The sequence below is a fragment of the Rhinoraja longicauda genome, chromosome 1 (genome assembly GCF_053455715.1).
Source record: "Rhinoraja longicauda isolate Sanriku21f chromosome 1, sRhiLon1.1, whole genome shotgun sequence".
In the NCBI taxonomy this organism is placed as follows: domain Eukaryota; kingdom Metazoa; phylum Chordata; class Chondrichthyes; order Rajiformes; family Arhynchobatidae; genus Rhinoraja; species Rhinoraja longicauda.
The window spans coordinates 68639140-68656894 of record NC_135953.1 but is presented as its reverse complement, the minus strand read 5'-3'; the positions used below and the strand labels follow the sequence as shown (position 1 = coordinate 68656894).

The 17755-nt window shown below is 43.4% G+C and overlaps 1 protein-coding gene across 1 annotated transcript in view; it reads left to right on the top strand.

Annotated features, from left to right (window-relative positions):
- lias (lipoic acid synthetase) overlaps positions 1 to 17755 on the top strand; it is a 34253-nt gene that overhangs the window by 11504 nt on the left and 4994 nt on the right. The window contains exons 6-9 of the mRNA XM_078399693.1: positions 2539 to 2596; positions 2953 to 3081; positions 9266 to 9411; positions 12837 to 12907. Coding sequence (XP_078255819.1) covers positions 2539 to 2596; positions 2953 to 3081; positions 9266 to 9411; positions 12837 to 12907 — 404 coding nt within the window. The remainder of the gene's footprint in view (positions 1 to 2538; positions 2597 to 2952; positions 3082 to 9265; positions 9412 to 12836; positions 12908 to 17755) is intronic.

The window sequence follows — 17755 nt, the reverse complement described above, 5'->3', positions numbered from 1 at the left end:
ACCACCAGTACTTCTAATGCCATGGTGTGTAATTAGATATCCGGTTAGGATCTGGGCAAAAGGAAACATAAGCAGCCAAAATGGAGACATCATAAATTCTCAGAATGCTGAAACAAAACATAAAATAGAGCCAATTCTTTGTCCTGTGCAGTTGCTTTAGTCTCACATTCAAACCAGTCACTGCTATACCCTGCGGGAACTGCAGTAGGGCATCACACAATGCTTCAAATGGAAAATCCCAGCACTGAGGATTTTACACTAGATAAATATTGAAGACGCCATTGATCTTTTCAGGCTATTGTGGGTTTTGTTCTTCATCCTCATTTTTCCACATTACCAGCAAGTGAGTTATCCTGTGTTCCGATGGCCAATGTGCTTAACTTGTTAAGAACATTTACATGAATTGATTGAAGTGCTGCTCGATAACCAATTTTTGAAAGCTCAACTATTTGTGTTTATAAATAAATAGATAGATATATATGTATATATATATATATATATATATATATATAAACAGGCTTTCCAATGGCAGAAGATTTATTGCCAAGAAGCATTGTTACAACAAAGAAATAATCTACCAAACACAAATTTCCTTACTTTTTGTGCTATGTTTATATATAATATATATATATATATTATGTGTGTGTGTATATGTATATATATATATATATATTATATATAAACATAGCACAAAAAGTAAGGAAATTTGTGTTTGGTAGATTATTTCTTTGTTGTAACAATGCTTCTTGGCAATAAATCTTCTGCCATTGGAAAGCCTGTTTATTTCCCTTTTAAATGGTGCCACATTTGTAAGGAACATGCATTTGTGGGATGAGCAGCAGAGCTGAGTATATGGGTTGCGCCCATGAAAAATATGCCAAATCTTCTCTGCCAATGCCAAACAGCTTATTCTGCTGTTGCTATTGACTCATGTTTTGAGCTTCTGGTACCCCCAGGTGCTGACAATCAGGTGCCTGATTGGCACCTGATTGGCACCTGATTGGCAGCATCTGTGAGCATGGGCCCTGCTACAGTGGTCAGTAGGTGTCTGCTCCAAGAATCGGCATGCCACGTTTGACTGATCTGGATAGGGCCCGTGCGATAGGGCAACTTCAAGCTGGTGTTCCGCAAAACCAAGTTGCGGCATTATTTGGAGTGAGCCCTAGTACCATCTCCAAAGTGAAGGCCAAGTTCCATATAACGGGGGATGTCAGAGACAGGCCGCGAAGTGGGCGTCCCAAGAAGACGACACCCGAAGAAGACCGTTTCCTCACCCAGACAATTCGGAACAGACTGCACGCAGCCGATCTCCGGTCTCATAGGGCTGCCAGGAGGCCTGCCATGACCGCCCTTCACCGTCAGGCCCGTTTGCGCTGGTGTCGGCAACACGTGCACTGGAACCTGAACATGTGGAGGAACGTTATGTTCAGCGATGAGTCCAGATTCTGCCTACGGCAGTTGGATCATAGGGTCAAAGTGTGGAGAAGACGCGGAGAACACTATGCTGATTGCTGCACTGATAGAGTAACATCTTTTGGTGGAGGCAGTGTGATGGTGTGGGGCGGCATCTCCCTCACTGGAAAAACGAGGCTTGTCATCATTGGAGGCAATCTCAATGCAGAGAGATATCGAGATGAGATTCTGCAACCAGTGGCAATCCCATATCTCCACAGTCTGGGACCGAACTCTATCCTCCAAGATGACAATGCTCGCCCCCACAGAGCAGGGTTTCTCAGAGACTACCTCCAGAATTTGGGAGTGGAGAGGATGGAATGGCCTGCCAGCAGTCCTGACCTCAACCCCATTGAACACTTGTGGGATCCGCCAGAGTGACCAACACAACCACGTTGGCTGACTTGCGACAAATGCTGGTTGAAGAATGGGATGCCATCCCACAACAGTGTGACCAGGCTGGTGACCAGCATGAGGAGGAGGTGCCAGGCTGTTGTGGCTGTGTATGGTTCTTCCACACGCTACTGAGGCTCCTGTTTATTAAATGAATAAATTGTTAAATTGCCAATATGTCTTGTTTCTTCAGACTTCAATCATCCAATCCACCAAACAACACCGAACAAGAGTCAATGGCAGAATAAGCTGTTTGGCATTGGCAGAGAAGATTTGGCAGATTTTTCATGGGCGCAACCCACATACTCAGCTCTGCTGCTCATCCCACAAATGCATGTTCCTTACAAATGTGGCACCATTTAAAAGGGAAATAAACAGGCTTTCCAACGGTATAAGATTTATTGCCAAGAAGCATTGTTACAACAAAGAAATAATCTACCAAACACAAATTTCCTTACTTTTTGTGCTATGTTTATATATATAAATGGAGCTATGCCCAAAGGTGGTTGTCACCGGGGATATGTGAACAAGATGTTTCCTCATTGTTCTGTTAACATGCTGGACAAGAACTGGTGAATTTTAGAGTGGCTTTTTATTTGATGCATTGCTTAACTAAACGTAAATGTTATTGCACTAAGTCAGGTCATGGTGCCGGAAACACACTTTGTTATGTGCCCTGCTGCTTTTCCACAGATCTTTCAGATGGTGGAGCAAAACATTTTGCAGCTACAGTATCGCAGTTAAAAGAAAGGTGAAACTGTTTCATTTACTTTTAAGTTTTTTAAAACTCTGCAAGATAACTTCCTTTATCCAGATGTTTTTATGGTTGAGTAATAAGTAGAGTCAAACTCGTTCAGTTTTGGCAAAGTCTTCATCGGGAAGTCTAGAATCTTCTGAAGTTTTCTCTAACAGTCTGCCTTTGTAGTTAGTTCACAATCCCAAAACAAAAAGCTTGTGCCAATGCTTTTATTAACAACTATATATCAATTAACATTTAATGTTTAAGTATTAATGCTAATTTGTTGTAACTAGATTATCCATTATAGGTATTCATTGCTGTAATTTATTTTTCATCCATGTGAAGTAATGTTGCCTATGTTTCTGCAGACATTCCAAAATCATAGTAGAATGCCTGACCCCCGACTTCAGAGGTGATCTAAAAGCTGTTGAAACAGTGGCAGTTTCAGGACTTGATGTATACGCGCACAATGTGGAGACTGTCAGGGAATTGCAGAGGTATGATTTATGGAGTATTATTTAATCAAACTATTCTACTCTACCACACAGCTCCCCCCTCCCAATTTCTTTACTCTCTGTGTCTGTACATAGCAATGTGAGCATTTCTCCCTTAAGGCGAAAAACAAATGAGCATATTAACATAGAAACATAGAAAATAGGTACAGGAGGAGGCCATTCGGCCGTTTGAGCCAGCACCGCCATTCATTGTGATCATGGCTGATCGTCCCCAATCAATAACCCGTGCCTGCCTTCTCCCCATATCCCTTGATTCCACCAGCCCCGAGAGCTCTATCTAACTCTCTCTTAAATCCATCCAGTGATTTGGCCTCCACTTCCCTCTGTGACAGAGAATTCCACAAATTCACAACTCTCTGGGTGAAAAAGTTTTTTCTTACCTCAGTTTTAAATGGCCTCCCCTTTATTCTAAGACTGTGCCCCTGGTTCTGGACTTGCCCAACATTGGGAACATTTTTTCTGCATCTAGCTTGTCCAGTCCTTTTATAATTTTATATGTTTCTATAAGATCCCCTCTCATCCTTCTAAACTCCAGTGAATACAAGCCCAGTCTTTTCAATCGTTCCTCATATGTCAGTCCCGACATCCCAGGGATCAATCTCGTGAACCTACGCTGCACTGCCTCAATTACAAGGATGCCCTTCCTCAAATTAGGAGACCAAAACTGTGCACAATACTTCAGATGTGGTCTTACCAGGGCCCTATACAATTGCAGAAGAACCTCTTTACTCCTATACTAAAATCCTCTTGTTATGAAGGCCAACATTCCATTAGATTTCTTCACTGCCTGCTGTACCTGCACGCCAACTTTCAGTGACTGGTGTACAAGGACACCCAGGTCTCGCTGCACCTCCCCCTTACCTAACCTAACTCCATTGAGATAATAATCGGCCTCCTTGTTTTTGCCGCCAAAGTGGATAACCTCACATTTATCTATATTATACTGCATCTGCCACGCATCTGCCCACTCACTCAACCTGTCCAAGTCACCCTGCAACCTCCTAACATCCTCTTCACAGTTTACACTGCCACCCAGCTTTGTGTCATCCGCAAACTTGCTAGTGTTGCTTCTAATTCCCTCTTCCAAATCATTAATATATATGGTAAACAGTTGCAGCAGCCCCAGCACCGAGCCTTGCGGCATTCCACTCTCCACTGCCTGCCATTCTGAAAAGGACCCGTTTATTCCTACTCTTTGCTTGCTGTCTGCCAACCAATTTTCTATCCATGTCAACACCCTACCCCCAATACCATGTGCTCTAATTTTGCTCACCAATCTCCCGTGCGGGACCTTAGCAAAGGCCTTCTGAAAGTCTAGATACACTACATCCACTGGCTCCCCTTCATCCATTTTACGTGTCACATCCTCAAACAATTCCAGAAGATTAGTCAAGCATCATTTCCCTTTCATAAATCCATGCTGACTTGGACCCATCCTTTTACTGTTATCCAAATGCACCGTTATTGCCTCTTTAATAATTGACTCCAGCATCTTTCCCACCACCGAAGTCAGGCTAACTGGTCTGTAATTCCCCGTTTTCTCTCTCGCTCCTTTCTTGAAAAGTGGGATAACATTAACTATCCTCCAATCCACAGGAACTGATCCTAAATCTATTGAACATTGGAAAATGATCACCAATGCATCCACTATTTCTAGAGTCACCTCCCTGAGGACCCTGGGATGCAGACCATCAGGCCCAGGGGATTTATCATCCTTCAGTCCCATTACTCTACCCAATACTATTTCTCGCCTAATGAAAATTTATTTCAGTTCCTCCATCCCCCTAGATCCTCTGTCCTCCAGTACATCTGGGAGATTGTTTGTGTCTTCCTTAGTGAAGACAGATCCGAAGTATCTGTTCAACTCTTCTGCCATTTCCTTGTTACCCATAATTGTTACCCGTGTCTGCCTTCATGGGACCCACATTTGACTTTGCTGCTTTTTTCTCTTAACATTTCTAAAGAAACTTTTACAGTCCTTCTTTATATTCTTGGCCAGCTTCCCCTCGTACTTCTTCTTTTCAGCCCGCATTGCCCGTTTTGTTACCTTCTATTGTCCTATGAAAGTTTTCCAATCCTCTGGCTTCCGGCTACTCTTTGCTGTGTTATACATCTTTTCTTTTAGTTTTATTCCATCCCTAACTTCCCTTATCAGCCACGGTTGCCTCCTACTCCCCTTAGAATCTTTCTTCCTTTTTGGAATGAAATTATCCTGCGTCTTCCGGATTATGCCCAGAAATTCCTGCCATTGCTGTTCCACCGTCAATCCTGCTACGAGCCCTTTCCAGTGTACCTTGGCCAGCTCCTCTCTCATGCCTTCATAGTCCCCTTTGTTCAACTGCAACACTGACACTTCCGATTTATCCTTCTCCTTCTCAAATTGCAGATTAAAACTAATCATATTATGATCACTACCTCCAAGTGGTTCCTTTACCTCGAGTTCTCTTTATCAAATCTGGTTCTAAGAATCCATCTCGGTAAACTTAGCAACCTCTGATGACCTACAGTGCCCTCCATAATATTTGAGACAAAGACCCATCATTTATTTATTTGCCTCTGTTCTCCATATTTTGAGATTTGTAATAGAAAAAAAATCACATATGGTTAAAGTGCACATTGTCAGATTTTAATAAAGGCCTTTTTTATACGTTTTGGTTTCACCATGTAGAAATTACAGCAGTGTTTATACATAGTTCCACCATTTCAGGGCACAATAATGTTTAGGACATAACAATGTCATGTAAATGAAAGTACAGATGCTCCTCAACATACGATGCTTCAACTTACGATATGTGCAAAAGCGATACACATTCAGTAGAAACCGTACTTCATATTTTGAATTTTGATCTATTCCCGGGCTAGCGATATGCCGTACGATACTCTCCCGTGATGCTGGGCAACGGCAGCGAACCGCAGCTCCCAGTCAGCCACGCGTGTTAGATGATTTTGCCCAACTGTAGGCTAATGCCAGTGTTCTGAGCATGTTTAAGTTAGACTAGGTAAGGCTATGATGTTCGGTAGGTTAGGTGGCTACGATGTTCGGTAGGTTAGGTGGCTACGATGTTCGGTAGGTTAGGTGGCTATGATGTTCGGTAGGTTAGGTGCCTATGAAGTTTGGTAGGTTAGGTGTATTAAATGCATTTTCGACGTACAATATTTTAGATTTACAATAGGTTTATCGGAACGTAACCTCATCGTAAGTCGAGGAGCATCTATAGTCATGTTCAGTATTTTATTGCATATCCTTTGCATGCAATGACTGCTTGAAGTATGCGATTCATGGACATCACCAGTTTTTAGATTTTTGTTAGATTTAGAGATACAGCGCAGAAACAGGCCCTTCGGCCCACCGGGTCCGCGCCGCCCAGCGATCCCCGCACATTAACACTATCCTACACCCACTAGGGACAATGTTTTTAAAAACATTTGGCCAGCCAATTAATCTACAAACCTGTACGTCTTTGGAGTGTGGGAGGAAACTGAAGATCTCGGAGGAAACCCACGCAGGTCAAGGGGAGAACGTACAAACTCCGTACAGTATAGCACCTGTAGTCAGGATCGAACCTGAGTCTCCGGCGCTGCATTCGCTGTAAGGCAGCAACTCTACCACTGCGCTACCGTGTCGCAGGTGTCTTCTCTGGTGATGCTCTGCCAGGCCTGTATTGCAGCCATATTTAGCTGATGCTTGTTTTGGGGGCTAGTCCTCTTCAGCTTTCTCTTCAGCATATAAAAGGCATGCTCAATTCGGGTGATTGACGTGGCCACTCAAGAATTTACCATTTTTTTTAGCTTTGAAAAACTCCTTTGTTGCTTTAGCTGTATGTTTGGGATCATTCTTGCTGTAGAATGAACCGCTGGCCAATGGGTTTTGAGGCATTTGTTTGAACTTGAGCAGATAGGATGTGTCTATACACTTCAGAATTCATAATGGTACTACCATCAGCAGTTGTATCATCAATGAAGATAAATGAGCCAGTACTTTCAGCAGCCATAAATGCCCAGGCCATAACGCACCCCCCCCCCCCCAACCTTGTTTCACAGATGAGGTGGTATGCTTTGGACTTTGGGCAGTTCCCTCTTTCCTCCATACTATGCTCTTGCCATTACTTTGACATAAGTTAATCTTCGTCTCATCTGTCCACAAGACCTTTTGTTCGGAACTGTGATTGCTCTTTTAAGTACTTCTTGGCAAACTAACCTGGCCATCCTATTTTTGCGGCTAACCAGTGGTTTGCATCTTGCAGTGTAGCCTCTGTATTTCTGTTCATGAAGTCTTCTGCGGACAGTGGTCATTGATAAATCCACACCTGACTCTCGAAGAGTGTTTCTAATCTGTCGGACAGGTGTTTGGGGATTTTTGTTTATTATAGAGAGAATTCTTCTGTCATCAGCTGTGGAGGTCTTCCTTGGCCTGCCAGTCCCTTTGCGATTAGTAAGCTCACCAATGCTTTCTTTCTTCTTAATGATGTTCCAAACAGTTGATTTTGGTAAGCCTAAGATTTGGCTGATGTCTCTAACAGTTTTATTCTTGTTTCTCACTCTTATAATGGCTGTTTTAACTTTCATTGGCACACCTTTGGTCCTCATGTTGATAAACAGCAATAAAAGTTTCTAAAAGTGATGGAAAGACTGGAGGAAGGACAAGGTCCTGAGAGCTCTCTTATACTGGCATTAAGGAGGCCATTAAACACACCTGAACAATTACAAACGCCTGTGAAGCCATGTGTCCCAAACATGATGGTGCCCTGAAATGGGGGAACTATGTATAGACACAGCTGTAATTTCTACATGGTGAAACCAAAATGTATAAAAATAGCCTTTATTAAAACCTGACAACGTGCACTTTAGCCACATGTGATTTTCTTTCTAATACAAATCTCAAATTGTGGAGTACAGAGGCAAATAAATAAATGATAAGTCTTTGTCCCAAACATTATGGAGGGCACTGTATCCTTTGGTTTTTGATGTTTACATTTATTGATTTCCTGCAGCAGGTTAATGGCAGTAGGAAATGTAATTGCTACTTTTATGGCAAATAAATAATTTTTTAATGCAATTTCATAATCAACCTAAGAAAACTTTTAGTTAAAGAACATTCACCCAACAAAATGGGATATAATTTGAAACGCTTGCTCATTTCAAATGCAAAATTATTTCTGATCTTTTCCCCGACCACATTTTCTAATTAACCCATTGGGTTCTTTATTTCATTAAAATATTTCACAATTTGTGTTTAAAAAAAAAAAGGAAATCTGAGGAATCTACATGGCAGCTGTGATATTAGATGCTTCAAATAATCACTCTTCAGTGATGCATTTACATTTTTACAGTATTAATTAAAGTTGAAATGTGCCATGTATGCTGACTGCTGTAATCATAACTAATGAGGGAGAAAATCTGTCTCTGTCTTGATGCTGTGCAACTGAGTTTTCACATTCCTCTTAGAGTATTCCAAAGAATTTGCATGAAGAAAAATCTCCTCGGTGGGCAGTGTCAGGTGATATGGGGAGAAGGCAGGAGAATGGGGTTTGGAGGGAGAGATAGATCAGTCATGATTGAATGGTATAGTAGACGATGGGCCGAATTGCCTAATTCTGCTCCTATTACTTATGATCTTATGAATGGCCAACTCATTGATTCAGTGACCTCTTGTTCACACATCTCAGCCAGAATATTGTGGATGCTGTTAACCACTATTGCCAATGATATCTGCTTCCTTTATAGGAAACGTTAAAAAAAAAAGCAAATTGCTCACATGATACCAAAGCATATAAAAGATATTAAGGCTGATGAATGGAAGCATGATCAAAGCAGTAAAGGAGTGTCTTAAGATGGAAAAGAGAGAGGGGTTTTGGTGGAGAATTTTGGAACTCTGGGCTGAACCATCACTTGTGCACCCCCATCCCTAGCAGCGTTTAAATTATTAAATCCATCTGCTGAAGAAGCTGGAATTGTGGTCTTTAATGAGGCTGTGGGCGATTACTGAGATGGAAGAGCCAAGCTAGTCAAAAACAAGGACGAGAATTCTAAATTTTAATCAAGTACCATTACAGGTCAATGAGCATGTGGAGTGATGAGGGCATGTGAGTTAGATACTGAGGTATCAGATGATCTCAAGTTTTTGATTATTAGATGGTTGTGATCACTGTTCCATTTATCACCATAGGTCTGTTCGAGATCCTCGAGCAAATTTTGACCAATCGCTGAATGTGTTAAAACATGCAAAGAAAGTAAAACCTGGGCTCCTTTCAAAAACATCCATAATGTTGGGTCTTGGTGAGACGGATGAACAAGTGTATGCAACATTGAAAGGTGAGAACAGAATAGAAAACTATTTAAAGAAAGTGAGAGCTGTTCTATTTTCATTTTAGTACATATCAGCTACTTTATTTTGTAACCAGATTATTTCAAGAGTGGTATCATTATCAGCATCATGAAAAATAATTATTCAGCAACAGATTCATTTTTAATGATTGCAGGACCATTCTTTCTCAAAACGGTAAAATGCTGGAATACATGGCAGTTTAGGCACCATCTGTGAAAAGTAAAATAGAGTTATTGCCTCGGGTTGTACACCCTTTGTCAGATCCTGTTGAGTGTTTCCAGCATTTTGTTTTCAGATTTTCAGCATCTGCAGTATTTTGAACTTCATGAATAGTTTCTTTTAGATATTTGTCTTAAATAATTTGTGCTATTAGGAACCAAGTAAAAGCTACCCCAAAGATAGACACACAATGCTGGAGTAACTCTGTGGCTCAGGCAGCAACTCTGGATAGAAGAAATGGGTGATGTTTTGGGTCGAGACCCTTTTTCAGACTGAGAGTCAGGGAAAAGGAGATACAGATATGATCATAATCGATCGAAGCACAGTTCATCAGTTCATCAGGTCCATCAAGTCTACTCTGCCATTCAATCATGGCTGATCTATCTCTCCTTCCCAACCCCATTCTCCTGCCTTCTCCCCATAACATCAGTCTGAAGAAGGGTCTCGACCTGAAACGTCACCCATTCCTTCTCTCCCGAGGTGCTGCCTGACCTGCTGAGTTACTCCAGCATTTTGTGAATAAACCGCCATTCAATGTGATCATGGCTGATCATTCTCAATCAGTACCCCGTTCCTGCCTTCTCCCCATACCCCCCTGACTCCGCTATCCTTAAGAGCTCTATCTAGCTCTCTCTTGAATGTATTCAGATAATTGGCCTCCACTGCCTTCTGAGGCAGAGAATTCCACAGATTCACAACTCTCTGACTGAAAAAGTTTTTCCTCATCTCAGTTCTAAATGGCCTATCCCTTATTCTTAAACTGTGGCCCCTTGTTCTGGACTCCCCCAACATTGGGAACATGGGTGCACATGCAGCATTGACGGAGGAATTGGGAGTAGAAGATAGAGACATTGCAGGAGGCAGGTTGGGAAGAAGTGTGGACTAGATAGCTGGGAGAGTCAGTTGGTTGATAATAGATGTCAGTCGATAGTCTATCTCTTGTGATGGAGATGGTGAGATCAAGAAACGGTTGGCCATACCTCAAAAAAAAATTTGATCAGATTTGTGAGACACTATTCTCCATGCAAAAGCTATCCCTAATCAATCCGTGTCTATCCAAATGCTATTCCATACTGTTCCTAAGAATCTCCTCCCATAAATTTTCCAACACCAATGTCAGATAATTCTTTGCCCTTCTCAAATAATGATACAACATAAGCCACCCTCCCGTTTCTAGAATTTCACCTGCAACCAAAAATGATGCAAACATCTCTGCAAGGGCCTCCAGAAATTTCTCCTAGCTTCCCATGAGATCTGAGGATGTGCTGGTTCAGGTGCTGGGGATTTATCCACCATACTGCAGTTTAAAACCGCAGTACCTCCTTTGTGGTAGTTCGTAATTCTATGGCATTGCAACTCCTTTGCATCAATTCCTTAGCCTCCATGATCTCCTCAGTACAAATGGATGAGAAGTATTCATTTAATTTCTCCCTCATCTCTTGTGGTTCTATATAAAGACAATCTTTACCTCTAGAATCTCTTGAGATTTTCCTTTACCATGCCTACCTGCTCCATTTCATGTCCTCTTATTATCTTCTTGATTACCTTAATCCTACTTCCACACTTGTTATACTTGCAGAGCGATTCACTTGACTGCCTAAATCTAACAAATGCCTCTCTTCCTCATGAAAACTACGAAATATCTAAATTCAATGGTTCTTTATTGTCACCATTGAACCAGATCGTCAACCAGAGTTCCCTAAACATGCCATCTTTGCCCTTCCCCCAATCAGAAACATGTTGCCCATATACACTTGTTATCTCACTTTTGAAAACTTCCCACTTATCTGCAAACAGACTCTTCCAGTTGACCTCTGCAAGTTATCACCTCCAAAATTAGCCTTACCCCAATTTAGGACCTTGTGGGCTAGTCCTATTCTACTCCACAGCCTTTTTAACACTAATAGAATTATGATCACTGGTTCCAGAGTGCTTCACCACAGACACTTCAGTCACATGATCTACCTTGCTCCCAAAGAGGAGGTCCAGTGTTGCACCCTCTCCCCTCTGTTGATTAAACAAATTCCACCTGTCCACGCCTTAGCACTATGAGTAACCCGGTCAATATCAGGGAAGTTGAAATCTCCCATCAATACTACCCTATTATTTTTACAGCATCTGCAATAGCCCTCCACACCTTCTCCTCCAATTCACTAACTATTGGGAGGCCTACAATGCCATCAAAGCAATCATTCATTTCCTATTTGTAAGTTCTACTCTTATAACCTCACTGGACGATCCCCCAAGAATATCCTTTGTAAGCACTGTAGTTATTTTCCTTGATCTGAAAGGCAACATCCCCCCCCCCCCTTTTCTTACCTGCATCTCTAGGACGCCTGCAGCATCTGTACCCTGGAACATTGAGCTCCCAAACCTGCCCTTCTCTCAGCCATGTTTCTGTTATCATAAGATCATAAGTGATAGGAGCAGAATTAGGCTATATTGGTTCCCCTCCAGTTCAGGTGCAACCCGTCCCTCTTGTAGAGATACCAATGATCCACAAACCTGAACCCTTGCACTGACTTTTCAACCTCGTACTCACCCTTCTATTCCTTCCCTCACTTGGCACTGGGGAGAAATCCAGAGATTACCAATCTCGAGGTCCTGCTTTTTAACCTCTTTCCTAACCCTCTACATTTACTCCGTAGGACCCCATACCTTTTCCCACTCATGTTGATATTTACAATGCCCTCTGGCTGCTCATCCTCCCCCTCCCAACCCCCTTTAGAATGTTCTGCAGCCACACTGTCTGAGAATCCTGGACCCTGGCAACAGGGATGCGACACACCATCCTGGAGTCCTGTTTGTGGCCACAGAATCTCCTGTCTTATCGCCCTAACTATAGCGAGTCCTCTCCCTATAGCCCTGTTTGTTTTCACCCTACCCTGCTGTGTCTCAGACCCATACTTGGTGCCACAGACCTGGCTGCTGCTAGTGGGAGATTTCACTGAACAGTCATCTCCCCCCTCCCCGTCCCCCAACTGTATGCAAAAGGTATAAATGTTTTCAAAGGAATGGCCACGGGATTCCTCCACGCTGCCAACTCCCTTTATCCTTCCTGGTGGTCATCCATCTATTTTCTGCCTGCACCTCAGGTTAACTCTGAGGAATGAGTGGATGGTGAGGGACACTCGAGCTACAAAACCTTTGTCTCTGATAATGAATGCACTGTTTATATTTTGTTATCTCATAGAACTACGAGAGTCTGGTGTGGACTGCGTAACATTAGGACAGTACATGCAGCCCACAAAACGACATCTAAAGGTAATCTTTGCACACATGGAAAAGGTTCTTGTAGTGATGCCCCTGTGTCCAATTTGAATAATGTTCTGTTAATGGGGGTAGGGTACTAACAGGGATAGAAAATTGGTTGGCAGACAGGAAACAAAGGGTAGGGATTAACGGGCCCCATTCAGAATGGCAGGCAGTGACTAGTGGGGTACCGCAAGGCTTGGTGCTGGGACCGCAGCTATTTACAATATCCATTAATGACGTAGGTGAAGGGATTAAAAGTAACATTAGCAAATTTGCAGATGATACAAAGCTGGGTGGCAGTGTGAACTGTGAGGAGGATGCAGGGTGACTTGGACAGGTTGTGTGAGTGGGCAGATGCATGGCAGATGCAGTTTAATGTGGATAAGTGTGAGGTTATCCACTTTGGTGGTAAGAACAGGAAGGCAGATTATTATCTGAATGGTGTCAAGTTAGGAAAAGGGGAAGTGCAAAGAGATCTGGGTGTCCTTGTTCATCAGTCACTGAAAGTAAGCATGCAGGTACAGCAGACAGTGAAGAAAACTAATGGCATGTTGGCCTTCATGACAAAAGGAGTTGAGTATAGACAATAGACAATAGGTGCAGGAGTAGGCCATTCAGCCCTTCGAGCCAGCACCGCCATTCAATGCGATCATGGCTGATCACTCTCCATCAGTACCCCGTTCCTGCCTTCTCCCCATACCCCCTCACTCCGCTATCCTTAAGAGCTCTATCCAGCTCTCTCTTGAAAGCATCCAACGAACTGGCCTCCACTGCCTTCTGAGGCAGAGAATTCCACACCTTCACCACTCTCTGACTGAAAAAGTTCTTCCTCATCTCCGTTCTAAATGGCCTACCCCTTATTCTTAAACTGTGGCCCCTTGTTCTGGACTCCCCCAACATTGGGAACATGTTTCCTGCCTCTAATGTGTCCAATCCCCTAATTATCTTATATGTTTCAATAAGATCCCCCCTCATCCTTCTAAATTCCAGTGTATACAAGCCCAATCGCTCCAGCCTTTCAACATACGACAGTCCCGCCATTCCGGGAATTAACCTAGTGAACCTACGCTGCACGCCCTCCATAGCAAGAATATCCTTCCGCAAATTTGGAGGCCAAAACTGCACACAGTACTCCAGGTGCGGTCTCACCAGGGCCCGGTACAACTGTAGAAGGACCTCTTTGCTCCTATACTCAACTCCTCTTGTTACGAAGGCCAACATTCCATTGGCTTTCTTCACTGCCTGCTGTACCTGCATGCTTCCTTTCATTGACTGATGCACTAGGACACCCAGATCTCGTTGAACTCCCCCTCCTCCTAACTTGACACCATTCAGATAATAATCTGCCTTTCTATTCTTACTTCCAAAGTGAATAACCTCACACTTATCTACATTAAACTGCATCTGCCATGTATCCGCCCACTCACACAACCTGTCCAAGTCACCCTGCAGCCTTATTGCATCTTCCTCACAATTCACACTACCCCCCAGCTTAGTATCATCTGCAAATTTGCTAATGGTACTTTTAATCCCTTCATTAATGTATATCGTAAATAGCTGGGGTCCCAGCACCGAACCTTGCGGTACCCCACTGGTCACTGCCTCCCATTCCGAAAGGGACCCATTTATCCCCACTCTTTGCTTTCTGTCTGTCAACCAATTTTCTATCCATGTCAATACCCTACCCCCAATACCATGTGCCCTAATTTTGCCCACTAATCTCCTGTGTGGGACCTTGTCGAAGGCTTTCTGAAAGTCGAGGTACACCACATCCACTGACTCTCCCCTGTCAATCTTCCTAGTTACATCCTCAAAAAATTCCAGTAGATTTGTCAAGCATGATTTCCCCTTCGTAAATCCATGCTGACTCGGAATGATCCCGTTACTGCTATCCAAATGCTCAGCAATTTCGTCTTTTATAATTGACTCAAGCATCTTCCCCACCACTGATGTCAGACTAACTGGTCTATAATTACCCGTTTTCTCTCTCCCTCCTTTCTTAAAAAGTGGGGTAACATTTGCTATCCTCCAATCCACCGGAACTGATCCTGAATCTATAGAACATTGAAAAATGATCTCCAATGCTTCCACTATTTCTAGAGCCACCTCCTTAAGTACCCTGGGATGCAGACCATCAGGCCCTGGGGATTTATCAGCCTTCAGTCCCATCAGTCTACCCAAAACCATTTCCTGCCTAATGTGGATTTCCTTCAGTTCCTCCATCACCCTAGGTTCTCCGGCCCCTAGAACATTTGGGAGATTGTGTGTATCTTCCTCAGTGAAGACAGATCCAAAGTAACGGTTTAACTCGTCTGCCATTTCTTTGTTCCCCATAATAAATTCCCCTGTTTCTGTCTTCAAGGGACCCACATTTGCCTTGACTATTTTTTTCCTCTTCACGTACTTCACGAAGCAAAGAGGTCCTTCTTCAGTTGTACGGGGCCCTAGTGAGACCGCACCTGGAGTACTGTGTGCAGTTTTGGTCTCCAAATTTGAAGAAGGACATTCTTGCTATTGAGGGAGTGCAATGTAGGTTCACTAGGTTAATTCCCGGAATGGCGGGACTGTCGTATGTTGAAAGACTGGAGCGACTGGGCTTGTATACACTGGAATTTAGAAGGATGTGAGGGGATCTTATTGAAACATATATGATTATTAAGGGATTGGACACATTAGAGGCAGAAAACATGTTCCCAATGTTGGGGGAGTCCAGAACCAGGGGCCACAGTTTAAGAATAAGGGGTAGGCCATTTAGAACGGAGATGAGGAAAAACTTTTTCACTCAGTGAGTTGTAAATCTGTGGAATTCTCTGCCTCAGAAGGCAGTGGAGGCCCATTCTCTGGATGCTTTCAAGAGAGAGTTAGATAGAACTCATAATGATAGCGGAGTCAGGGGGTATGGGGAGAGGGCAGGAACGGGGTACTGATTGTGGATGATCAGCCATGATCACATTGAATGGGGGTGCTGGCTCGAAGGGCCAAATGGCCTACTCCTGCACCTATTGTCTATAATGCAAGACTATTTTGGTTAGCTGGCACAGGCACTCTGTTCATTTCCCTTGTCAACCCAGAACACATTTTTCTGTACAAGTACACATATTGAACAGTGTGATCGATGAACAGTGTGATCGATGTCAGTGCTTTGGAGTAATTATATTTTACTGCTATTCGTATCAAAACTCATGTTTATTGACTGGATGTAGAGTTAAACCTGCCTTAACTCAACCACCAATACTCTGGATTGCTTGCTTCACATAAGCATACAGAATCCCTAATTATTGACAAATTTGGGATATTTTCCTGGAATTTAATTGTTCCAGTGCATATAACAATTAAACATTCATGATTCTTAATCTAACGATCGTTGGTTGACGGCAAGCAACTAGATGATAGATATTTCATCTCTTCAGTCTAGATTTGAATCATTCACCAGGTTACTGGAATAAAAAAAACACATTATTTGTAAATTGTATTATGGTGTTCAGTGCCCCCCATAATGTTTGGGACAAAGACCCATCATTTATTTATTTGCCTCTATACTCCACAATTTGAGATTTGTAATAGAAAAAATCATGTGGTTAAAGTGCACATTGTCAGATTTTATTAAAGGGTATTTTTTATTCATTTTGGTTTCACCATGTAGAAATTACAGCTGCGTTTATACATAGTCCCCCATTTCAGGGCGCCATAATGTTTGGGACACATGGCTTCATAGGTGCTTCTAATTGCTCAGGTATGTTTAATTGCCTCCTTAATGCAGGTACAAGAGAGCTCTCAGCACCTAGTCTTTCCTCCAGCCTTTCCATTCACTTTGGAAACTTTTATTGCTGTTTGGTAACATGAGGACCAAAGTTGTACCAATGAAAGTCAAAGAAGCCATTATGAGACCGAGAAACAAGAATAAAACTGTTAGAGGCATCAGCCAAACCTTAGGCTTACCAAAATCAACTGTTTGGATCATCATTAAGAAGAAAGAGAGCACTGGTGAGCTTACTAATCGCAAAGGAACTGGCAGGCCAAGGAAGACCTCCACAGCTGATGACAGAAGAATTCTCTCTATAATAAAGAAAAATCCCCAAACACCTGTCCGACAGATCAGAAACACTCTTCAGGAGTCGGGTGTGGATTTGTCATTGACCACTGTCCGCAGAAGACTTCATGAACAGAAATACAGAGGCTGCACTGCAAGATGCAAATCACTGGTTAGACGCAAAAATAGGATGATACAACTACTGATGGTATAACAGGTATAACAGAGCTTTATTTGTCGTTCGGCACCGAAGTACCGAACGAAACTACATAGCAGTCATAGAAAAAAAAAGAACACAAGACACATAACCCCAACACAAACGTCCATCACAGTGAGGGGGTGTTTGGACTCCAAACACCCCCTCACTGTGATGGAGGCAACAAAACTTCCACTCTCTTCCCCACGCCCACGGACAGACAGCTCGTCCCCGACCGACCCGCACAGTCCCCGCACCGGGCGCTGAAACGTCCCGCGGCCGAACCGGGCGATGAAAGGCCCGCGACCAAGCCTTGCGCAGCTAAGTCCAGTGGCCGAGCCGCACCGGGCGATGTAAAGTCCCGTGGTCGAGCCGCACCAGCGATGTTAAGTCCCGTGGCCGAGCCGCACCGGGCGATGTTAAGTCCCGTGGTCGAGCCGCACCGGGCGATGTTAAGTCCCGCAGTCGAGCCGCACCAGCGATGAAAAGACCCGCAGCCGAGCCGCACCGGGCGATGTTAAGTCCCGCAGCCGAGCTGCACCGGGCGATGTTAAGTCCCGCAGTCGAGCCGCACCAGCGATGTAAAGTCCCGCGGCCGAGCCGCACCGGGCGATGTTAAGTCCCGCAGCCG